This window comes from Peromyscus californicus, unplaced genomic scaffold (genome assembly GCF_007827085.1).
Source record: "Peromyscus californicus insignis strain IS unplaced genomic scaffold, ASM782708v3 Scaffold_9__1_contigs__length_137607984, whole genome shotgun sequence".
Classification (NCBI taxonomy): domain Eukaryota; kingdom Metazoa; phylum Chordata; class Mammalia; order Rodentia; family Cricetidae; genus Peromyscus; species Peromyscus californicus.
Window position 1 is genome coordinate 118,500,926 of NW_026294617.1, and position 25,593 is coordinate 118,526,518.

General features: G+C 37.3%; 1 protein-coding gene across 3 annotated transcripts in view; it reads left to right on the forward strand.

Moving 5' to 3' along the window:
- Unc5c (unc-5 netrin receptor C) overlaps positions 1-25,593 on the forward strand; it is a 357,131-nt gene that overhangs the window by 128,019 nt on the left and 203,519 nt on the right. The window contains exon 1 of one of the 3 annotated variants that reach the window (XM_052732284.1): positions 605-912. The exons of the other annotated variants lie outside the window; for them this stretch is intronic. Coding sequence (XP_052588244.1) covers positions 849-912 — 64 coding nt within the window. The 5' untranslated portion in view covers positions 605-848. Of the gene's footprint in view, positions 1-604; positions 913-25,593 lie in introns of those variants that run through there. 3 annotated transcript variants of the gene reach the window in all.

Here is a 25,593-nt window from a genome sequence, read left to right on the forward strand (position 1 = left end):
AGTTTCTTTTGCCCCCTAGACCCCAAACATAAATCTTGTTTCTCTAATAAAGACATTTAGGGCAGAAAGTTATGATAGTATCGTCAATATCTTAAAGTTAGATGTGCCAAGACATTGGAAGACATCCATCTTCCCTGTCCCTGTGATTCCCTATTTTTCCCATGGGGATGTGGCTTGTGTTTTCCTTGAAATTTTCAATAAAAGATAAGAAAATAATTTCTTTTGGATCATCAGCTTTTCCCACTGAACTCCGGCTAGGTGGACTGGCAGAGACAATTAAACCAAGCCTTCACTTGGTTTAGGTGGACATTGTTATTGCCACATTTGTCCCTTTTCTGACAAATTGCATTATGCTTCTGCCCTCAGAGCCATTAGAAAGTCCAGAGGGAGCAGGTGGTGATGAGGAGGGGCTGATCGCACATTTGTTAACCCCGAGGCAAAGCCAGGCAAAGTCTCGAACTCCCTTTGATTTTGTATACTGGCTGGAGGGATGGGGCCTGACCCAGGGTGGGATACTTATTTGAGTGCTGTCATTTGCCTCTAAGCAGAAGGCCATGGTCTCTAGTGTTCAGAGGGAATGCAGTGCCCCAGATATGCTCAATAATTGCCCTGATTTCTGCCTAAGGCTTGACTTTCTTCTAGCTAAACATTGTTTCCCTTAACACTCTCCCCCATCGCTAACAAAGTGGCTCTTTCATTCCACCCTGGGCGGTACAGCATCTTTCACACTGTGCATCAGCTCTGAGGCTGATTCAGCATCACAGACTTCCTTTGTGACCATCTCTGTAGTCATTGCTCTTCTGTCCCCTCCTCCCTCTGAGCTTAAAAAAAGAAGGGGATTTGAGTTAATGCTGAAGCATCTGCTGAACTCTAAAGGATGCTATAATGGATGCACAAGAAAGAGAGACACAGGTAGTCCTTAAATGGAATCTGTTGGTCGGTCTCTCTCTCTCTCTCTCTCTCTCTCTCTCTCTCTCTCTCTCTCTCTCTCTCTCTCTTTCTCTCTCTTTCTCTTTTTGATTCAATATCCTAATAGTAAGGGTCATACAATTGGAATGGTAGAGACAGTGTGGCTCAGTGAAGCCAGGGTACATCAGCCTAAAGAAGAGAGACTAAATACCCTAGAGCAGTGGTTCTCAAACTGTGGATCACAACCCTTTTAAGGATCAAATGTCCCTTCTACAGGGATTGCATATCAGATATTTATGATTCATAACAGTAGCAACATTACAATTATGAAGTAGCAATGAATAATTTTATAGTTGGGGGGTCACAACAACATGTGGAACTGTATTAAAGGGTCTCAGTATTAGGAAGGTTGAAGACCACTGATGTAGAGAAAAAGTCATGGTATCTGCCAAGGAGAGGCAGTAATCTCCACCTAACAGGCTGGAGTGTAGCTAAAAGACTATACAATACATAGGTAAGATACTATACGAACAGTGAATCAAGAGTCCCATGCATTTCTATTGTTATTATTATTCTGCCACATACAAGGAGAATCTTGTGCTTTAATAGAGTAGAGCCTTGAAAGAGCTTAGAGATGGGTCCAGAACATGTTCTAGTTGTCATCCTAGCCGTAAGGCTTTCTTTTACCAGACCAAATTTAGATACAGGCAGGAAGCAAAACCACAGCCTTGAGTGGTAAGTGAGGGATGAGGAAGCCAGAACCTCAAAGAAGCCAAAGTATAAATGGGGTATGTGGGAGTATTATTGGCTACCACGAAGAGCTAAATAGCCTGTGGTAGAGAATAATGGGTAATGGGTAGGCATGGCTCATTATGTTTGACTAGTCAAGGAGAGCTTTACAAGATCATGGTGTCACATCACCAAGATTCCTCCATCTAGAACCTCTCTTCAACATCAGATGACTGCGCTCACTTTCACTGACCTAAGTAGTTTGTCTTTTAATTTTCCTTGATTGGAGAATATGCAAAGAGAAAAACTATTGTGTATGTAATTGTAAGCTTTTACAAAATATGTATTTCATTCATCAGAGCCATAGCAACACCCATTTGGAAAATAAAATTACAAATCTTGTTACTTTTTGCAGAAAAAACTGCCTTTGCTTTTGAATTAAAAATTGAGACACTGATGCCAGGAGTAATGGCTCATACCCATAATCCTACTACTAAGGAAGGTGAGGCAGGAGAATTACCATGAGTTTCAGGACAGCCTGAGCTACATAGGAAGTACATTCAGCAGTTTAGGAGTCTTTGTTTATACTAGGATATGAACTGAATGGGGAGTGAGAGGATTCTTATTTAGCCCTGTTTGTCAAAAGCTTAACAGAAACAGAGATGACAATATTCATGAGTCTGTCCCTGGAATGACAGTAGTAAGGTCTGTTAGCCTCCTAATTAGTGTCTGAGGTTCAACTAATTTGGCAGATAGGAAAGTTCTGGCCAAGCAGAACATCATAAAAATAAAGTATTAATAGTGGCTTGAAATAAGGGTCCCTGATAAGCTAGGATACAATTGAGTTGTTCGAAAAGTACTCATTTACCATGCTACCTACCTCCCCTGTGTCTTCCAGAACTAGAGTCCTAACAAATACCTCTGGCATCAGTTATGAGCCTGTGCCCCTATCTCTAAATGCTGTGAGTGTCTCAAAGTTAGAGGTTCAAAGTACAAAAAGCTCTCCTCAGCCCACTTAGCTCCAGGGAGACTTCACTATGGAGAGAGACCTTCTAGAGTGCCAGAGAAGAGAGGATTGCTCTCTCCTTATTGTTGACAAACAATGAGTGTTTTTTCCAGTGTTCTTTCCTCTTTTTATCCCCTTTGAATGGGTACCTGCATATATTCTCTGCTCTCTCATACATAATGCAATCTCAGGAACACATCTGCATGATATTTTGTATTGGAAATACACCAGTGCACTGAGCATTAATATTTTTGAGATGTTAAATAGCCAAACCCAGTTTTTTTTTCTTTACAAAACCACTCAGTGTTCAATTAGAATACTTTAAATATTATCTCTGCTGCTTTTGGGTAATGAGTACCTTTTTATAGAGAGAGTCAAAATCTCTATAGAAAGCTTGCATGAAGGAGATCGGCAATTTCAAAGGTTTCTATAGTTCATCCTGTCTTTTAATATCTTCAGTTAGAGCGTCTGGCCCCAGAAGCAAGAGCAATAATTAAGGCAGACTGAAAGCATACACGTGATGCAGAATCAAAAAGGGAGGCTACAGGTGGGAGTGCTTGATGTCTCATAAACAAAACTTCAGAATTTCCTTCAGTAGTCCAGAAGCATTTCATTCTATGATGTTCCCCAAATACTTGTACTTCATTAAAACACATAATGAATTTGATGAATAGGAGCAGTCTATGACAAGGAAGTAATTCTGTTGGATTTTATATTCAGTATTATATATTTACTCTGAAGTATTTATAGATATTCACAAATTTGTCATAAATATATTTAATAATAAATTAGCAAGTAGATACATTGTCTTTCACTTACAGATTAATTAAATGCATAATGCAATTTGACCATAACAGCAAAATGTGACAGTTTTCAAGGTCAAACAATTTCTTAGTTACTATGGTTTAATTCCTGAATCAAACCTTTTTAACTCTTAGTTATTCCCTTTGATTTTACCTATTAATTTATAAGTAAGGTATCTCCTTGTTATTATTAATGTTTTCAGTCATCTAAGATTAACCTTCAACCATTGCAGTTTGGCTTTGCTTTAACCCCTTTCCTTTCCACAACATCTCTCCCTGTTCTTTAATAAAATATAACACATTGTAGTTAAGTCAGGATTATTTACAGCTGTCTAGTTATTAAACATTATTCACAGATGGGTTATCACATCAGATGAACTAATTTTATCATTTTTTATGTTTATTTAAGTTAATAGTTTGACCCTCTGCTCTTGGGTCCACTCTCTTCCACTCCGAATGCTACTCCTGTAGTCTGGAACCTGGGGAATGGACAAAGGCATCAGCCACTCTAGTTTTCTTTGCGGGCAATCCCTTTCAAGCCCTCAGCCTTAAGTTCTAGCTCCAATGTTATTAGTTGCCCACAAACTTGTTGCACTTTTGCTTAGCTGCCTGCCTTTTGGAACACCACAGGTTCCATTTTATGTTTCATTTTGCAATGTTGGTAGAGCCTTTTAGTGTCTTCTTCAAAAAGAATGAGTGTGGAAGGTAAAATTTTAGTGCTCTTACTTGTCACAAATACAAATATTCTCTTCATATAGTTCATTTTTGCTGTCTTGAATGTGAAGTTCTAGGAAAAGTTTTGTTATCTAAAAGCTTACTTTAGTAAAGCCTTCAGTAATTCATAGCCTTATTTCCATGATTTTACTTTTACCGTTACTGTCTAGACCACTCTCCCCTTCTTTTTGTTCTAATCCATTTGTAACATTTCTGTCTCACTGGAATTTGGGGTTTTAGGAACATGATATGGCCATTGAAATATATTCAACAAATTATATAATTCTATACCTCCTTCACAAATCCTCTGTTTTGCCCATTTGGTATACGTATGGTAATTTTTTCAGTCGTAACATTTAAATTAAGATTTAATTCTTAAAGAGCAAATACTTACACTTTTAGATGGGCATCTTTTAAAATAATAAATTTGTTAAAAGTATAATTTGAAATTACCCAGCTTTTGAAATTTCTAGATTTTTAGTCTATTGTTTACAAACCTTACTATTCTAATTTGACTTTTATTCTTGGTAGTTGAGTTGTTTAAGCTACAAATTATTCTCATAAATTTAAATGGAGAACCAGTGAAAATTAAACATTTATGAAGTGGGGTGACCTAAGGAACTGAGAGGAAAAAAAATCAAGGGTTATGGCCTATTTTTGTTATGTAACCTTTTTTTTCCCGCATTCTGTTAAATTTGGGCTTCACGGTTCATACCTGCCCTAGCTGCATCTCATACTAAGCCACATCTACACTTCCGTTGTTAGGTTTTATTCAAGAGAAATGAGATTCAGGGAATCAAACAGTACCTTTTCAGCTGATGCCATGGACTGTGACAACCCTGCCACAGTATCTGTGGTTCACAACACTGCCTCCAATAATCTCGTGGTATACAATGGGCACAATGACAACAGGGGATGTCATGTCTCCCCAAACTAACATGAGGCACTTGTAGTATCCTTTACTGGTGGGGGCTGACCACAAAAAAAAAAAAAGTAAATAAGACATTACTTTTTTGTAATGGAAATGTATTTAAAATGCCAAGTTATTGGGGTTTTAAAAACAATGTAATCACAACTTGACTTAGCAGATATGTGGGCTGTTTCTGCTTTCTCAGTCCTTTAAATGAAGGCAGTAGTCTCCTCTCTTTGCTAGTGTGGATGAAACTTCCTAATGTTTGCTTTTCTTTGTTTTAACAAAGAAACTCAGTATTGGGTCCCAGGCCTCTGGAAAGAAAAAGAACCAATAATAGTTTTGTGATCATTTTGTATGGTTTTGGTAACCTTCTAAGGTTAGCCTTTGATGGTCATTTCCATTTTGCCATGACTTATAGTTTGCTCTGAGTAAATATAGCTCAGTATAACAATAAAGAAATTTCAATTTCAATCAAATATTAAAAGATGATAGTAACAGTAGTGAGCAAAAACACCAGAAGCTAGGAACCTGGTGAAATCCTGTGGTGAAGCGATCATGATTGTGATGAATCATCTGATGGTAACCTGTCATTGAATCCACTGAGGGACACTGGGTTGAGGGAAAAGGGTAACTCTGCCCAGAACTGATGACACCCTATGAGATCATCAAGGCTAATAATGCCTGTTGATGCTCATTTAGTAACTGAGAAAAGCAGCATCCCATTTTCCTCACTTTATTATGGTTTTGAGAAGAGGTGAGGTTATCATAGATTCTGATACTATTTACATGCAGTACATTTATAAATGAAAAATATGTTCAACCAGGTGGCCACTTGATTTCAACTCATTCTCATCAATGCCAGAGCCTAATAACACAAATGGTATTTTTAAGTCTAATGTACTTTTCAAAGTTATCTCCAAAAGGTTTTACTTGCTTTTGTTAGATCTAAATAGCATATAAGGTATGGCCAGACTCCCTCCAGAAGATGCTCTAAAGATGAGCAGACATTGTAAATTACTTAAGAACTGTATATAGTTGCATTATTAATGTCTGTTTTCTCACTGATGGTATAAAAGTGATTCTTAAAGAAAAATGGAGAGAATGTTTATATGCCCTTTGCTTCCCCCTCCCCACAGTCCTTCAGAGTTCATCGACTCTTCATCAATTTAATTATTGTGTTATAGCTGTCTAATGTACTTGCCACACAGGAGGCTAAGTAGTTTCCTTCCCCCAAGGTAGTTTTCTATTGCTGGAAAGCAATCCATCTGTGAGTCACGCTGGCCTCTTTGGAAATATTCTCCCATTGATTTCTCTACTAGAAAGATCTTTAAAAGATGATTCAAAAAAACATAACATACCTGTGTTTCTTTCCTTAAATTTAAGATTGTGATGCTCTTTCTTCACATCCTCTGGAACATATAAGTAATTTATACACATCAAGTCTAAAATACATTTTAAGTGCCATACAATGTATTTTAAAGAGCTGGTATCAACCACAGAAAAGAGCAACTCACTAAAAACACACAATGTCTTTATGATCACAGAACAAATGCTTTAAACTTATTTTAGATTAGTTGGCCAATTTAGAAAGAATTGGAGCAATCTCTTAAGGGTCTCTTTACAAATTATTGTCAAGGAAGTAGGGTTTCCTGTGGATTTGAAAGTTGGAGCTAAAGCAAAGGTCTTGAAACAAGAGATTAAAAAGAACCCCAGAAGACAGCACTGACAATTTAGAACATGATGCACCGTAGACTGAGATGAGGTGATCCATAAAAGTAGTGGCTGTGCTACACCTGAATCATAATGCAGAAATTATCTATTTTCTTTCCATAATAAAGAATTATGGTCAAAAAATCTACACTGTCTCCCAGAGGGGAGCAAGCTTTTGAAATGTAGTAGAAGTAAAATAAAAAATAGCAAATACTTATCGAGTACTATTGATTTGCCTGGCCAAAAGCTTTAAGCAGCTCCCTGACGTAGGTCAAATTATGTGACTCCTGTTCACCTCCATACTGAACTGATTCCAAAGTGTGAGTCTAGACTCTGAAGCTCAGCTGGGTTCCCACTGCCCTGACTTATTTAAAAAAAGCACATTAAAAATTCCCCTACTGAAATATTTTTTATAGAGCCTTCTTCTTCAAATGTTCTTCTTCTTGCAGAACCCACCCCCAAAGTCTCTGCTGTTGAAAATACTATTGGCATCACAATCTTATTTCAAAGCCTTATTCACATATACCTTCCACATCCTCCCAATCACATACAGTATTTCTAGATATTTAATTTAATTTATTATTATTGGGCATTTGCACATGATGGGTCTTCCTGCTATGCATGCATGTGGATGTCATAAAACACCTTTATGGAGCTGCTTTTCTCCTTCCATCTTTATGTGGGTTCTGGAGAACAAACTCAGGTTGCATGTCAAGCAGTGCCTGCTGAGCCATTTCACTGACACCAGATCTTTTACACTTTTTCATGATTTTTAGTATATACCACACACACTGTCTTATTCCACTTAGTAATTGTTGAGCATGCCTCATTCTCTCTCTCCCTGGGATTGATATGTTCTTGAAGTCCCCTGGAATGCAGAAGTAATTCATGCTCATCAAGTCTGAAATATACCCTAAATACCTTACAGTATGGTTTCAAAAATTTGTATCTGATACATGACAGAACAAATCATTAAAAACTCAGATCACCTTTCACATCTCAGACCAAAATTTTTAAAGTTATTTTAGGTAGTTTTGTCAACTTAGAAAGAAATAGAGCAATCTATTAAGAGGATTCTTTAAAAATTACTATCAACGAACTAGGATTTTCAGTAGGTTTAGAAGGTTTAGCTAAGTGGGGTTATTAATCTCAAGGAGTGGCAGGAACTAATGTATAGAGGAGAGAAGTACAGAATCCAATCAAGACATAGAAGCCAGATACTTTGGCCCTGCACATTTGCAAAGTGATCGAGGGTTTGGATAGCTTGTGAATTGTGTGTGTGTGTGTGTGTGTGTGTGTGTGTGTGTGTGTGTGTGTGTCCTCAATCAGCACCCTGGGGCACTTGGGTATTATTTTAGTCTAAGGACTTCTGGACTGTTGTTCATTTTGTCCCACTGTTTGTGTGATCAGCAACAGGAAGAATCATTACCCTGTCCTTTAATTCTTCTCAAGACTGAGCAGTGCTTTGAGAAATAAGCAAATGAAGGATCATTGTGCCAATTATATAAAACAAGTCCCAGAGAGAAGCATGCTTGATCACAGAGCCCAGATTTAAACACAGGGCTTTTTAGTCCATATCCAGAGCATTCTCTTTGAAATCATAGCTTCTAGCTTGCCAGGACATCAAGTGCAGGCAGACTACAAAATCTGAAAATGCACATCTAATGGATGCTATACACAGGGCAATAGCCATTTAAAGATTCAAGCTAGTGAAAGGAAGCAAGATGATATCTTTAGGTTGCTTAATATAATCAATTAGAAAACAGTCTTTTAAAAATTGAAGAGAGTATCGGTGGAAATAGATGAAGATAGGATTAGTGGATCATTGCAGTTCACAAAATGAATAAAATTGTAAACGATACCTCTTTAGAAACAACAGCTAGGATATTGCTGTGCAACCTAGGCATGTACTTTCACAGACATAGAGAATGGCCATTTCTCCATTTTCCCTACCAATAACTACAGGCCATACCTCTTTCATATCAATATCATACCTCTTTCATAAAGTACCCTTAACACACTCAACCATACCCAGTATACCTGCAAGCTTAACTAATGGTCAACATTTGTTGATTGCCAACTGTGTATCTGATCAATGTGTAGTAGAACAATAAAACATTTTAATGTCTTCTTGAGAGAGGGGATATATCATATATCTTTGCTTTAGTCTGTCTAGCTATAATTGCTCAGGCCCTTGGCCCATTTTGTTCTGCTCCACTCACCTTCAAGGGCTCAGTCTCAACCTATCTGGACTTGGCACTAGAATAATAATATTATGAAAAGGCCATGACTATGTACATATACAGATGCATATACATATACATCATATATATATACGTGTTTCTACATGTCATCAGTCTGTATTATGTCATTAAATTTCCCATTTGGCTTAATACTTGCAACTCACATCGAAGTTCACCTTAGGTCAGGTACCCTGTAGTGCACACAGTAGCCACCCTGTCACCAACACCCTGAACTCATAAAATTAAAATTGTATTGAAAAAACACATTTTATATTAATTGTATCTCAAAGCAAAATGTATTTATTATTTTTCCCCGTCTGCCTCTGACTCCCTGAATGATGGGGTTAAAGGCATATGCAGCCACACCCAGCATGAAGTAGAATGTATTTCTTTCAGTGAGAAAATACCTCTTAAAAAATAAAAAAAAAAAAATGAAAAGAACTTACCATCCAAAAACTTGGTTTTTAAAATAACAGAAAATAAAATTAGACTGTGAAGAAAGACGGCATTTCCTGACAGCTTGGCTCTGGATGAGATTCAGTTTGGCAGTTGTATTGGTTTCCCACTGCTGTACAACAGTTACCACAGAATTAGCAGCCGAGAGCAGCAGCCATTTGAGCTCTCTCTGGTTGTGTGCAGCTGCAGCCCAGGCAGGGCTCACTTGTCTCCCTGATCAGGATCTCAGCAGGCTACCCCAGGTATTGTTGACTAGGGGTGCTTTTGGTCCAGAGGCTCTGCCTGGCGATCCATTTCTTGGAGAAATTCAATTCCTTCTGGCTGTTGGACTAAGAACCACCTTTATTGTTTTGTTCCTTGTTTTGTTATGTTTCCATCACACTGGTCACAAACTCATGGACCTTCTGGCTCCATCTCCAAAGAGCTAATATTACAGGTGTGTGCCACACTTCAAGCTATTGGCAAGATCTGTCCTCAGTCCCACAGGCTGCCAGGAGTGCCGTGTCATCTCCCACTCAAATAATATGGTCTTTTATGCCTTCAAAGCTAACAAGAGGAGTCTGCAAAGTTAGAGTTTCATAGAATGTAACCTACTCCCAGGAAAGGTATGATATCACCTCTTCCATCTTTGGTTAGTTTTGAGCAAGTAAAGTCTTTATGCATTCTAGAAAGGGGTTTGGTTAACTCATTGAAAGCAACCCCAAACATGTACACAAGACCTTTTGTCCACCATAGTCTAATGTATGCACATGTACATGTCTACATAACTTTTACATATCTACACAGTCAGAAGACTGACTACCTTTGCATATAGCTATGCTAGGAGTCAAGTGCAATGACTGAAACATTAACTGGTACTTCAAAAGAGAGCAGGACTGTGCTCCTTTGCGTTTAACAATGGAGGTACGGTAACCTATAACTGTGAAACATACAGTCTAGTGAACAAGACTAAGTTGATTGACAGATAAAAAGATCCTATTCCTATATGTAATTAGTTCTAAGGAAAAGAACAGAGATCTAAAAGAAAGATGAATGAGAAAAAAATCTACTTGCGTTAAAGATCAATTACAGAAAAATACTCTGAATTTGGTGATTGGGGCATGCTTATGTAAGGAAATGTCTTTTGGCTACCCAAACCATGCTGACTAGTTAGTCAAGAGGAAGGAAGGATAACTTAGTGGTAATAGACAGACACAAGAAAGGTCAAATCCATTGCAGGGACTGGGAGGTAACCAGAATAACTAGAAGAGATACCTATTATTAGATGAAGATGAGAACCTGGGAAAGGGCTGCAGATGACAAGGAGGAGGTGACGTTAATCTTAATGCAGTGGGAAGTTTTTTAAGGGTTTCAACCAGGACAAAAGTGACTTAATTTATTTAAAAAAAAAGAAAGAAAGAAAAAGGAAAAGAAGACAGTAGAGAAAATGGATCCCTCTGCCGCCTCCTCATTAGCTAGAAAAGATTCCTGCTTGAAAGTACCATCATGCTTTTTTGGTGGTTGCATTGAAAAGATTTCCCAGGTGGTCCCTAGGGAAGGTCCTGCTCAAATTAAAGTAATTGGTACTTAATCATGTCTGTGATAGCATTTTTAAAATGCTGCTTTGGGCATGATATTTCCAGTGTTGTATTTTTTGTCTTATTTTATAATGACTGCATTTTTATTTTAGGGACATAAACATTGTGGGCAATATACTTCTGTTTATATTTGTTATCCCAATTTTGCCTAAGATCTCATGAAGTGTCTGTAATATAAATAGACTGCTTAAAGTAAACTGGCCTTATTTTGAAAGATTTCACTGCAGAGATATGGAACACAACGTCTGCACTTTTTTCTGCTACTCAAGGAAATCATGGAGTACAATAATATTTTCAAATTTCCTCTCAAGTCATAAATAACATTTTTCCTGTGATTTTTTATCTAATTAGTTCTAAGACAGTGTTTCTTTCTGAAGGCTTTCTACAGGAACTCTGTTCCCACACAGAATTTAGTGCTGGCAGACAAAGGACATGTTACTGAAGTTTTTTGCTACCAATTAAATAGCAAACCCATCCTACTGAGAAAGCACAGACTAAACTTTATCTCATTAAAGACAAAGTCCAGATGCCTTGTTTACTTGTGGTTAAAAATCAATGCCCCATTGTCTTCTGGAAATATGTAATTTGAAGCAGAAACAAGAAGCAGGAGGTATGTCTTCATCACAGTGTCAAAACAAGTAATTAAAATGCAAGTTTTTACTTTCAAATGGAATTTGTTAGGAAATCAGCAGCAGTTAAGAATGCTACCAATAGTCAATATGGAGAATTCTCTGCTATGGTAGGATTTAACCCTGTGGTTTTGGGCTTAGTGGAATCTCAATTGCTGAATAAGTGAATGTGAAAGCATGCATGGTGAGCAATTGGTTGAAGTTAAGACTAGTGAATTGAACTACATCTCACACAATTGGTAGACAATTTGCAATATCTGGTCACCAGAAGGGGCAAGGCTAGGGTCATAAAAAGGGTTGGGAGGCAGAAATTCTCTTGGTTCAAGGAAAAGTTGATTCCAGTTGTCACCCGTAGGAAATACCTTCTCTGATATTCTGAAGAGCCAGTTTCTTTATCACAGTGATTTGATGACACAGATAAATGATCTTTATTGTAAATGTGGAATCCTTTGTTTCAATTTGCATGTGCTTAGTGATACAAACTTCTTCCCTTTGGGGAGTCAAGAGGCATGTTATCTAATTCAACAAATACATGGCTAGCAGAAGGAAATGGAGAGCTGCATTTAGCTATTTCTTATTGTGAAGTTCTATCCCAGGGGTACAATAAAGATGCTAGTTTTGTGGAATGGATGTAGAATTGGACACATTGAATTATGAAGATGGAGCAGAATGCAGACAGTGAATGCCTCCACAGTGCTAAGACACGACAGGGTTCTGAAGACATGCTTTGGGTGGTTGTCTCAGCTTTGTTCACTAAAACAATCATTATGGTTTTGTTTACACACTAATTTAAATGTGCTTCACTTACCGAAGTCCAGGTTAAAATTGGAATAGCCGTAAAAATCTAAGCATTATATTTTCTGTATGTGTGCATTTGTCCAATGGATAGGATTTTAAGGATACTACTGGCCACAGCATGGGCATTCATGATTATTCCACAGCTATACAAGTAGTACAAGTTCCTGTTTGCAGTTTATCCTGGTCAGAATACTTTCTATATTTTGGGAGAATGCAGTTTGTATATATCTGAAAATTAATTATTAGCATATAATACACAGTGAGAAATTAGGAGGGATGTAAAGTATCCTAGATTTTTGCCTGAGGGCTTAATTTAAAAGAATCCTTTAGGTGCCTCTGTGATTTCTTTCTGACTTTTCTCTAATGCTACTATTTAAAATTCATTGATGAGAAGAGCTTAGCTGAAGATCAGAAGTAAGTTCTCGTGTTTCTAATTGTTTAGTAGAGAGTCTAACAGATTGGTTCAAGTGTGAATGTAGCAGCCCATTAACCAGGGGATTTGTTATACTATCTCACTTTGTCTAAAGTACTTGCATTTCTTACAACTGTAAATAGAATCTAGTTTATACTCTTCAGGAAACCAGACAAGACCCTAGCAACACAGAAGACTCTTTCCTCCTCTGTCCCTGCCCAGGCACTTAAGTGCTGGATACCTGGAATATGGGAATCATTCTTAGAGTTGAACATTTGGCTATGTCTTGGAAAATGATAGTTTTCTAAGCTTTGAGGTCTGTAATTCCTTCATGCCTAAAGGTATTATCACCTACTTCATATAGTAATTATAAATATTAGATGAGCTAAACATACACTAAATTAGCCCAGTGAGAGTGTGAAGCATTTCAGCAGCACCTAGCACAAAACATCTTCTCATTACCACTATTGCTACCCTTTAAAAAATTACACCAATTAAATCAGAGATATTCTCTGTGAGAAAAGAAAATACAAGTCATTTCACTTTTGTCTAGTCTCACAGAGTTAATATATATTTCAGAGACCTTTCCATCAAGTATTGCTACCACCTCCTTATCCCAGGGCTTGGGGATAAATTACTATAGATCTTATAGCTGATTGACAAGTATCAATACTGAATTTCATTTTTTCTGATACTTAAGGTTTCCTCACTTCTTAGTCTCTTGTGACTTATGAAATCACTATAGACACAGAAGCCCAGAGGAGCATCCTGTGGACATTTCAGAGCACTTCTGAGGGCTTCTGCCACAGCAGCTATTAACAGTAGAAGTTTTTTGAAGGTGAATGTAAGGAAACTTCTGAGAGCCCAACTTGCATAAGGCAGCTCAGTGAAACTCTGAGACAGCAACATGGACCCTGCTGTCCAACCAGAAGGGTCCTGTACTTTAGAGCGCTATGCTTAGTTAAATGGCCTCTTCTATTGTTTATTGGGGTTCTTAATGGTTTGGAGGCAGGAAATATCACATTCCCATTTATCTCTCAGAAATAAATGGTTGTACACCCAAGAGTTCCCAATCCAAGAGGAAATATTCTGCTCTTAACAGCAAAAGATAGGAGTATAGCCAAAACCACCACCCCAGTTAGTCATAAATGAAAATGATCTTTTCACTGGAGCATGATCCTTAGTTTTGATATAGAAGAGAAAGTGGGAAGACCTGCTGGCAGACAGTTGTACCTACAGACAGGTCCTGGAGATGAACATGAAGAACTACAGTCTGGCATGGATTATTGCCTCTCAAACTCAGTATAAAGGTACTTTGTAATTTAAAAAAAAAAAAACCTGAAGATTTATGTATGAACATAAAGCTACTCATGCTGTGTCAGAACTTGTGCAAAAGACAAATAGCTGCATTGTGATGGTGACCATTACTTTGGCTACCCAGCTACACTAATGACTCTGCTGGGCAATCAAGGTGACCACACAAGACCACAGTAGTACATGGGTAACTTTTGATTCAAATAGCAGTCTTTCTGTGCTGCAGTCTAGGCAATTGTCCAAGCTCCAATTTGACTCTACAGGACATGGCCCTCTTTCATTCTAGTGTACACAGAACATGGCCAGATGTCCAGCCCACCACAGAGGTCTTCTCCACACTGCTAACATCCTGGACAGAAGAGGGGCTGTGGAAGCAGGCTAAGGAGAAATGAGGAGTTCACACTGAACCTTCGCCCTTTGCATTAATTCTAGCTGACCTATTTGAGCAATGATTCGGGAATTTGTTTCCATGTGCCCCAATCTATCCCCTGGTGAGCAAGGCCTTGTTATTTTTTAATGAAAACATCCTTGCTGCCTATTGTTTTCAGTATAAGGCTTAGTGGAGAGGGAGACTATTTATTTATTTATTATTGGTTCTCAGTCCATTTCTGTTCTGTAATCAATCCTCCTAAGCTTCTGAGTTGCTTCTCTCTCTCCTCTTGTGGCAGAGTGTTCTTTCAAGCAAAGGGTGGGATCACACCTACCAAGGATAAGAATAAGCCCAGATAATGACAAATGAGAAAAAAATATCACAGATGCCAGAGGGGTGATTATGTATTTTTGTCACCCTTTCTGATTAACCTAAGGACAGATGTTGTGACATACCTGTCTCAACACTGAACTTTTTCTAACCTATCTCTAGGAACCAGAGAAGCAACATTTGCACTCTTGGCTACTCAATAAAACCCTGCACCCTCTGGCGGTTTTCATCCTTTGCATGTGAAAATGGGCAGAGGTATGTCTTTCCTTTGCATGTGAAAATGGGCAGAGGTATGTCCTTGTCCCGCCATGAAGAGTTTTCAAATCAGAAAGCCTTTCTTCATAGTATATGGAAGATCTGATGACACAGTTACCTCCCCAAGTTTCTACATCACCTCCTTTCAAATATTGTGTCAGTGAGGTTAGGGGTGCTTTTGAAAATTGCTTCCAAAGTTTTAGAAGTAGAGGGAGGACTTAGAAAGCAGGCACAAAGTTTAAATCAAATGGCATAGCAATATGCAGAGAAGGTGTGTTTCACAATGTTGATGTAATCTTCCATATATTCAAAACACAACTGAAGGCCAGGTATGAACTATACTCACTATAACTCCATACTTATATGTGAGATTAGAAAGGGGATCCTGGGAGGAGAGGGAGAGATAATAAGGGAGGTGGAAAGGGAAGAGAGGGAAATAGAATTAGAAACATGTAATTAGAAAGCAGAAGGGGACTAAGAAATGGAAGGAAAAGACTGGGTGGGGTAGGGGTGTTGGCAGAAGTGCAAAATAATGCCACATGCATATGCTGTATGAAACCCATTACTTTGTATGCTAACCTAAAACTGTAATTAAAAAATAACTCAATGCAGGCTTTCTTATATGATGTACCCAGCCTTACAACTTTATTTTTTCCCATGTCTTAATAAATCTGTCCAGAGGTCGCTTTCACTTCAGAGTGCCATCACCACAACTTCAACCTCAGTTAATTTCAAACTGTCCTCTAGGGTTGATGCCTAAAAGTGAGATTTACAATAACCTGTTTTTTTTTTTTTTAAAAAAAAGCAAATTATATAGAAATTAATATTGGATTCTGTTTCTTTTTAAGCAACTAGCAATAGCTGGCTATCATAAAACATTTGAAAAGTGTCCATTTTAGATTTTAAATTTCAAATAAATAAATGGTCATAGGGAGAAAATAAAAGCATACTAAGTATTCACCACATAACACTGATAAAATCATCATGTCCATAATTCAGAGATGGGATGGGTAATTAGACCACAGAAATGATGCCCTCATTCAATATTTAGAAGCAACACAAAATTAAGTATTTGTAAATGTTAATGGTACTCAGTGGAAATTCCTAATCAAGACCAGAGTGATAATTGGAAATACTTTAACTTAGAAATTTCCCCAGAAGAATGCTGAAATATAGTGAGCATCCTGTGTGATTATTATGCCAGCTCACACCGTGTGTGTTATAAGCTTTGTCAAATTAGTATTTAAAAGGCTTCCCTGCTATTTCTCCCTTGATTGTTCCAGCAACACTCTTCCATCAACTACTATGGCCAAACTGTGACAATTCCATCTTCGAAAACTCAATTTACTTCTGTTCCCTCAACATTTGATGTTTTGTCCTCTGACATCTTTAAGATAATAACTCTGACTGTCTTGGAAGGGGGAGTACAATTGCCATCAACAGGCATGACTTTTAGACTCTTGCTGAACCACCTAACTCTTCCATCTGTCCCATGCCCATCTTGCATTTTATCATGAGGTGACACGTAATAGATGAACCATATAATAAATCTTGGCCAATGACTTATTGTGCTTCCTTGAGGGGGAGAAATCCCTTGCATTTCTTTTCTCTTTTATTTCCAGGTAAAAGGGTGCATTTGTGAACATCTAATACCACTCATTCTGATCTGAAGGAATTTCCCTGGGGGAACATGAGATGTATATATTGTATTTATATCCTTCTAAGAGAATTTTGCTTTTCAACACTTACAGGTCGATACAGCCTCAAAACCTTCAAGCAAATAATATATATTTACTGGCTTATAAAACATATGGTAATTTAAAATATCTTTATTTTATTTCTTACAATTTTTAGTACTTTTCAATGACCATATTTGTATAGTAGATGAATGATTGAAAAGGTGGTTGGATAGTTCAAACATTTATCAAAATTATTCAGCTAAGTGTTTAAATTATGTCCCAAATTTTTGCTATTTTAAATACAATTAGTAACTAATCAGTTAATTATAAGAATTTTTCTGGGACTCAAAAACATTATTGATTAATTATTTCCTGTTGATTCACAGAAGAGGCTAGAAGTAACTTTGTAGTTTAAAAATAATAAAATAGGCTGGGGTGAAAGAGAGAAATCCTTGGAAACTGGATAATGTTTAGAATATGTATTCATTTCTGTTTAAAAAGAACTCAATTATTTTTCAATATAAATTCAAAAACACTAGAATGACCTTTTTAAGGGTGTTTTCATTTTCATGAAGTGAACGTGACTTACTAAATAGTTTGTATAAAATGTGACTCATTACATAGCATGTATAAAATGGACAATTGTAACAATTAAGGGATTAGTCACTATTAAAGTAGTTACAACAATGTCTACTGAAATATTTATGTATAAATTTAATGACATACTGATTTCTAAAACTTTGTGTATAATGTAAGAGCTATTGACACGGGAAGAAAAGGGAGATGATATATTACGAAGCTATGATAAATATCTGATTGTCTGGCACAACTCTTATAAAAGATTTAGTATGTGAAAATAGCTCAGCATAATTTTTATGATTGCCAGAAAGTGACAATCAGCATAATTTACTGGAAAATGATTTAGATTAGTTGCAGGCCCAGGATCTTGAGTTTCTAAAAATGTGTCACTTTGGAGGACATTTAGCCTCTTTGAATTTTTTTGCTCTGTAAAAGATTGCCAGACCTATGAAGAAGCTATTGTGAATTAAGTATAAAAAAGTACTACGGAAACTCTAAAGTACTGTGCAAGTATTAACTTGTTAGAGTTCATTTAGACATGCCAACTTCTGCCACAGAAGAAGCTTTTGTTGGTAATGAGTCTCCTCAACTCTGTTTAGGAATCAAGAGTAAAGCCTCAGGAAGGCAATGAAGACTGAAGAACTAAACTGCAGCTCAGGCCACTACTTATAATGAGATGTTCAGTAGCCCACCAGTGTGCTCATGTATGGATATTTGATTATATACATCTTTGGAGTAGAGTCTAAAGGTTGTGACAAACACTGTTAGAGTCATATAGAAACAGAGTTGAAACATTTTATGATCAGAATGAAAATGCTGTAGGATGTCTTCAGTCAGATGCTTCTGTTTAGAAGTTCCAGAGAGCTCTACAGATTCTGAACATGTTGGAAATGTACCTCATCTTGCGTTCATTGTCCTGCTACTGTCAGTCTAAGCACTTGATCAAGTACTGACTCTAACCCACCAGTACCATCTGGATCAATGGAGTGAGTTAAACAATCCTTAAACTCTCAGTTTTCCCTTTGAACTTAAGATCGTTTCTCTCTGTGAGTCTCCTCAATAATAAATCAGAAGGAAACTTTTGTACTGTAACAGCTAGAATGGAGATCACGACTGAGAAGCAATAACATTTTAGTACCTTTGGGAAATACTATTAGAGTATTTTAGGACAAGGACTACATTTACAATCTTATATTTCAGAAGAGTCCTGGCCAATAAACTAGAATGGGTACTATATTATGTATGTACCTTAAAACTTTCATATGGTTACACTGAAAAATAAAAAGCAGCTAAAATAAATCTAATATTTTATTTCAGTGTATCTGAAATGTCATTTCAACATGTAATCAATATTTTAAAACTATTAATGAAATATTTTACATTTCTCTTTTTAACAGTGTCTTTGAAATTGAGTTTCTTATTTTATAATCACTAATTCATATGCTAAATCTTCATTGAAAGCACATGATCTGTATTTGATTTTTAAAAAATTTGCATTTGAAAAGTAAATTTACATACCCAAGTTGTTCCAAATGTACTTAAAATTATTCTATCAAGTGAATTATCATTTATTAATTTAAAACTTTAATCAAAAAGTATAATTTTAAATTTTAAATTAAATTCACCCACTATATTAGTCAGATTACAATATTTCCAGAGACACATGTCACTATTGGCTATACTATAATACAACACATTTTCAGAAGGTATGTCAAGATATCAATTTAAGGTAGCCCTCTCTATGCAAAAAAGACTAAATCCATCTGACAACCTGTTTTTGTATTATTACCTTGACTAATGCTTTAATACTTAATATTTAAATAATGCCACATACACTTCCTGGCACTTTGATGTTTTTCCTTTTCATACTGAATCATAAAACCTGTGCTATCTGGATGGTTGGGGAAGATAAACCACCCAAACTGTGGTTGTTAGTGCTAGAATTGACTAGATTTCCTTCCTAACAGCTTTGAGTGGGTTGTGGTCTTTATAACCATATTTCTTGATTTATAAATCTTTACAGTATACCCTTCTTCACTTCACTTGATTGATCTAGTATAGTTAAGGACAAGTGTTTTTGAATAATTTTTTGCATCATTTCCTGTTCCTTGTAAAGAATTTTAGGGGAAAAAATGACCTTTAACTCTAGACTCTAGAAACACTTCAATGTGTAATATATATGCTTATTAATTACTGTTACCATTAAAGAAATAAGTGTTCCGTAGTTACCCAGGGAGTGGGTGGTAGGGAAACTGAAAGCTTGACTGTGGAGTCAGATTGGCTGTGTTTGTAGGATGTTAGTACGATTTTCAAATTGTGCAAATTTGTTCAGTTATTTCCTCCTTTCAGTCTTTAGTTTCCTTGTTCTAGAATGGAGAGAGGAACAGGATTCATAGGGAATTAATTAAATGAGAGTATGTATGTCCATGGCACAAAGGAAGCACTCAAATATGAAGGTGACTGTCCAGATCACCAGCATCATAAACATCATCATGTCTTAAGCCCTTCTCCAAAGGTTATAAACAAAAGAAGCAATTGCTATAACCACTGTGAAGTAAACCCAAAAATATAAACCCCCAAAACTTGACAGCCCAAAGGCCCATGTCCAGTTTCTTCGGCGGTTGTTTTCAGTTAGTGCACGTTATCGTTCAAGAAGCAAATTGGATTGTTTATCAGGTTTACTGCGGGATTTTGATTTTCCCACCTGTTCCAAGATGACTAGTTCGCATCTGCTTTGCTACACAAATTTATAAACAAATTCTCTAAAACCATTCCATGAATAATAGATCAGACTTTTAATCAAGGTATGGTTTTATGTTCCAAAAATTATAGCAAAGATAAACATCATGAACTACATTGGCTAGTTTTATGTTGTGTCAGATGGGTAAATTACTGTCCTTTTTTGCTGTCTGATTATTGGTGTTCATAGTTGTTTTTTTAATTTATATCATCCTTCATGTTCCTGGATTCCTATTTCTCAGGATCCTTTTCTGTATTATTATTATTAATGTGGCAGGTTTAATGTTTATAGTGTTTGCATAAAAATAGATCATTTTTGGTAGATAGTTTTCAATGTTAAAGCAAATGTGCTTACTCACTGAATATGAAAAATATCCCTGTGGAACAAATGTTGGACTATTCATCTTTTCAACAGAATTATTATGGGTTTTACTTATCTGCCTAACTGTCTTGAAAACATAGATTGGAAATCATCCCCAGGTTTTGGGGGAGCAGTCAATCATTTAGACATTTCCCACTGAACAGCAAGCTCCTTGAAATAATCAAGTTATTATAAGTGAAAATATTTTAAGAAGGGATCTCTGCCAGCTAACATAGAAAACTATACTGAATTGATGTTTAAGGCACATTATCACTGTGGGCGGGTGGAGATGTCATTTTGTTCTTTGACAGAGTTCACAATAGAAAGAAATTAGACAATACAGCAATGCTAGAAACATGGGAAGTGCTTTGTTTTGTTTGTTTTTGTTTTGTTTTGTTTTTGTATAAGGCTTATTTTCAAATCCCTTAATGTTGAGCTCTAAGCTTTGCATATGGATAGAATAACAAAGCACTCATTTTTGTGGTTTGAAAGTGTAATGAGGGCAAGAGGTGATTGGAATTAGAAGTGTCAATATATTTAATTTTGAGTTCTATTTATTCTTACAGATATTTTATTCAAGCAATAGGGAACCAATTTCATGAGCATGAATATGTTTTTAAAGTATTTTTCCCAATGACTAAGAGTATATTTTTTTCTTCTAGAATTTAAGTTTCTAGTCTTTAAGCCTCACATTTTTTTACAGAGATAGTAAAAGAGGGCAGTCTCCAGAAGGCTGGAGTTTAGATTAGATAGCATTACAGTAAATCCTCAGTTCTGTTGTTATATCTTCATTCTTTCATATGCAAACAAAATACTCATTGAGAAAGAGACAAGAAGGCTTTACCATGTCAAAAGTAAGTGAGGCATAAGACAAGGCCTTTATTTCATTAAGAGATTTTTTTATTCATTTTACATATAAACCGCAGATCTCTCTATCATCCCTCCTTCTGCTCCCTCCCAACCTTAGCCCCCCCCACCCCAGCCCACCCTCCCTATCTCCTCCTCTGAAAAGGTAAGGCCTCCCATGGAGACTCAGCAAAACCTTGTCCATTCAGTTGAGGCAGGTTCAAGCCCGGTCCCCCACCCCTGCATCAAAGCTGTGCAAGGTGTCACACCATAGGCAGTGAGTTCCAAATAGCCAGCTTATGCACCAGGAATAGATCCTGATCACACTGCCAGAGGCCCTTTAAATAGACCAAGCTACGCAATTGTCTCACTTATGCAGAGGTCCTAGTCCAGTCCCATAGAGGCTCCACAGCACAGCTATTGGTCTAAAGTTCATGAATTCCCACTAACTTGGTTCGGTTGTATCTGTAAGTTACCCCATCATGATCTTGATGCCCCTTGCTCATAAAATCCCTCTTCCTTCTCTTCAACTGGACTCCTGGATTTGGCCTGGTGCATGGCTGTGGATCTCTGCATCTGCTTTCATCAGTTACTGGATGAAGGCTCTATGATGACAGTTAGGGTATTTACCAATCTGATTACCAGGGTAGGCCAGCTCAGACACCCTCTCCACTTTGCTAGTAATCTAAGCTGGGGTCATCCTTGTGGATCCCTGGGAACTTCCCTAGCACCAGGTTTCTCCTTATCTCCATGATGCCTCCCTCCATCAAGACAAGGCCTTTAGGAATTAAGAACAGCTCCCTTCACAATGTGGTCATGGTGTCTTCTACCACCACTGCTGACATTCCAATTCCAGATGCAAGCCACTGTCTTTGAAGAAGTTTTTCTGAAGTTTGTTAAAGAGAAAACACACACACACACACAAACACACACACACACACACACACACACACACACACACACACACACACACACACAATGAGCCCCCAAAGGAACAAAAAGAATTTTAAAAGGACAGTGTAGCTAGAGTTTTCCTGCCTGACCCACAGTCAGGACAAATCTCTTTCACCCGCCAGTCACACAGCCGTTAGACCCGACCAAGTAAACACAGAGACTTATATTGTTTACAAACTGTATGGCCGTGGCAGGCTTCTTGTTAACTGTTTTTGTAGCTTAAATTAATCTATTTCTATAAATCTATACCTTGTCACATGGCTCGTGGCTTACCGGCATCTTTGTATGTTGTTTCTCATCATGGCGGCTGGCAGTGTCTCTCAGACTCAGCCTTCCTTCCCAGCTCTATTTTCCTCCTTGTCCCGCCTATACTTCCTGCCTAGCCAATGGCCAAACAGTGATTTATTTATTGACCAATCAGCAACACATTTGACATACAGACCATCCCACAGCAGGACAGAGAAAAAGACCGGAAATAACGAAAGTCATTAATGCCAAAGTTTGCAAGCAAGGAGAGCATGCTCAGAAGGGCCAGATCAAAGGATCGGTGCTGCAGGGAAAAGGTGGATATGATGGAAAACAATGGGGAGACAGGAGACCTTAGCCAAGGTAACCACAGACAGCACGTTGTATTGACGAAAATGGTAAGAGATGGGAGTAACATGACGAAACCACAGGAGAGACACTAGGTCGCAATGGCTGGCCAGAAATGGGTCAACCCAAGTTTCCAGTTAGTGTCGACTGCACTTGGGTACCATTAACAGACACAACAACGTGTAGACAGGAGAGGAGAGGTTGCGTGGAGAAGTCCAGAACTTTCTGATGGCTTAACTTTATGTGAACCTTTGTAGACTTTGTGACAATTTTTAAGCTATCAGAACCTGATCTCTCTCAGAAAAATACCAAATTATTTGCTAAGTGTGTTATTTATTAATTAATTATTACTAAGCAATGACAATTACTAAAATATGACCAAAGAGGATAGATAATTCTGAATATATTAGAACTCAAAATATATCAATTTTTTTTAAAAAAGGAAGGGGGTTGTATTTCTTAGAAAAGGATAATTTGGTAATAAGGGAATATCTAAATAAGCTGCCTACCATGAACATCTGCTGAGGACTGGAGCTTCAGCCATGAGCAAACTCTGAAGATAAACTTTGGGTAGTAAAAACAGTATTTTTTTTTTCATTTGGAAGAATTTATAAGAGCCCCTTTCATGGTAATTTATAAGCAGGGTTTGCTTTTACTTTCTAAAATAAGACAGCCACCTACTTGGTAGCAGTGGAAGCTTCTGCTGTATGAAGTTGTAGAACCTTAGAATAATTCCTGAGCTACCAAAGCCCTTCTTCTCTACATCCATGAACCATCACGTCACTGAAAACCATTTGAATTTAGGTGGTCAGTAATGAAAAAAATGAGTTTGGATAAAAATATAACTTTTTTTGCAAAAACAAAATGAAATTGAGCAATACAACACTACTCATTTTTCTGTTTTTACAAATACAAATGTACTGGTATTATATCTAATGAGAAATATACTGTAACTGCACATACATATATATACATTTATGTGTGGGGAAATCATAAGCATCACAATTATACATTTGTTTGCTTTTCTTTATTTGCAAGTGTGACAACACTAGGGACAGACAGTATGTACAGGGAGTCCATCATTGGGATACTTTTTTTTTTCTTTCTGGGTAGAATCTGACTCTGTAGCTCAGACTAGCCTAGAATTCATTTTGTGCACCAGGCTGGCCTCAATCTTATGGTGATCCTCCTACTCCTAAGCACTGTTTGAATTTTCAAGGACATTTTCTCTCACTCAGGAAGTTCTGTCATTGTGACTTCTCAATCAGGTCCAGTCTACTCTGGACATGAAGGCAGCATTAAGTAACTCACATCTCTTCTACACTTTTTAAATTCTACCCAGTTCTTCACATCCTCCACCTATTCATTGGGAGCATTAGACTGTCAAGGTACAAATTGTATTCTTAGCTGGTCTCTCCCCCGCAGTACCCAGCTCCAACCAGAGATCTGAGCCTTTCAACTTGGCCTTTAAAGATGATGTGAACTTTGTTCTCCAACTGCTCTGAAGCTACTATTTTGTGCAGCCTCTCACTGTCATTCAATCTTTAAAGAATTAATGACCTCCTGCCAAGAGATCATTCAAATTTCTTTTTTATTAGCATATATTAATTATACATAATAATTATACAAAATAAAATGTCATAATTACTATGACATTTTCATATGTGTGGGTACTATATTTTGATCATGTTCAACCTCCATTATCCTTTCTTATCCCCCTCCCACTCTCACTGATCCCCTTTTTCTTTCCAGCTAATTACCTTTCTACTTTTGTGTCTTTATTTTTGGTGATCTAATAAGTTTAATTAGAATAGCTTACAGGAGCATGGCAACTGATTGGTAACTCTACCACTGAAGAAAATATATCTAGCATGCCCAGCAGCCATTACCTGCCTATACATCCTCAGAGAGTGGTGGGGTCTGGTAAGCTTCCCACCCTCAGTGACAAAATGCTCATGGGCCCACTTTTGGGTAGGTCTCACAGCGGTAATCAGAGCTGCTGAGAATTCAAGAGTGAAATGGTCATGTCAGGTCAGGAAGACAGTATTCCTTCCACCCCTTTGCTTCCTCTGGCGCTTGCATTCTTTCTGCCTCCTCTGCAATATTCCTTGAATCTTAGATGTCTCACTTTGACCTGGACATTCAGCACTCACTTATTCTCTGCATTTCACTACCTGCTGCAAAAAGAAACTTCCCTGACTACAGATAAATTAACACTATTTGGTGAGCATCAACATAAATATTTACAAGCCAATTTGATAGGAAAACCATGTTCACTTATCCAACTAACTGCAGTGGTTCCTACTAGGGTCTGTGACTTCCTTACCCACAGGTTTTTTGACCTGGTTCATACCATATTGCACCAGTAAACATATTTTTTTCTTGGCGAGCTGATAGTGTAGTTTACAGAGTTCACAGCTATGTAAGTGGGTTGGTAACTTTTCTCCCTCAGAAGCCTGGATAGCATCTTTTGACACTATGAATCTAGTCTACAGATAAGAAGGTTTTGGTTTAGTTCTAGCTTGATATTAGTGTATTGGAAACAAAGTAAGTGTAGACAAATTCAAACTGTCTTACTAATTAAGAAGCACAGAGCCAAATACAGAGTTAAAAGCCCAAGAGATCAGAGCAAGAGCCAAGACTAACTTTAGCTTACCACTTGCTGCCATCCTT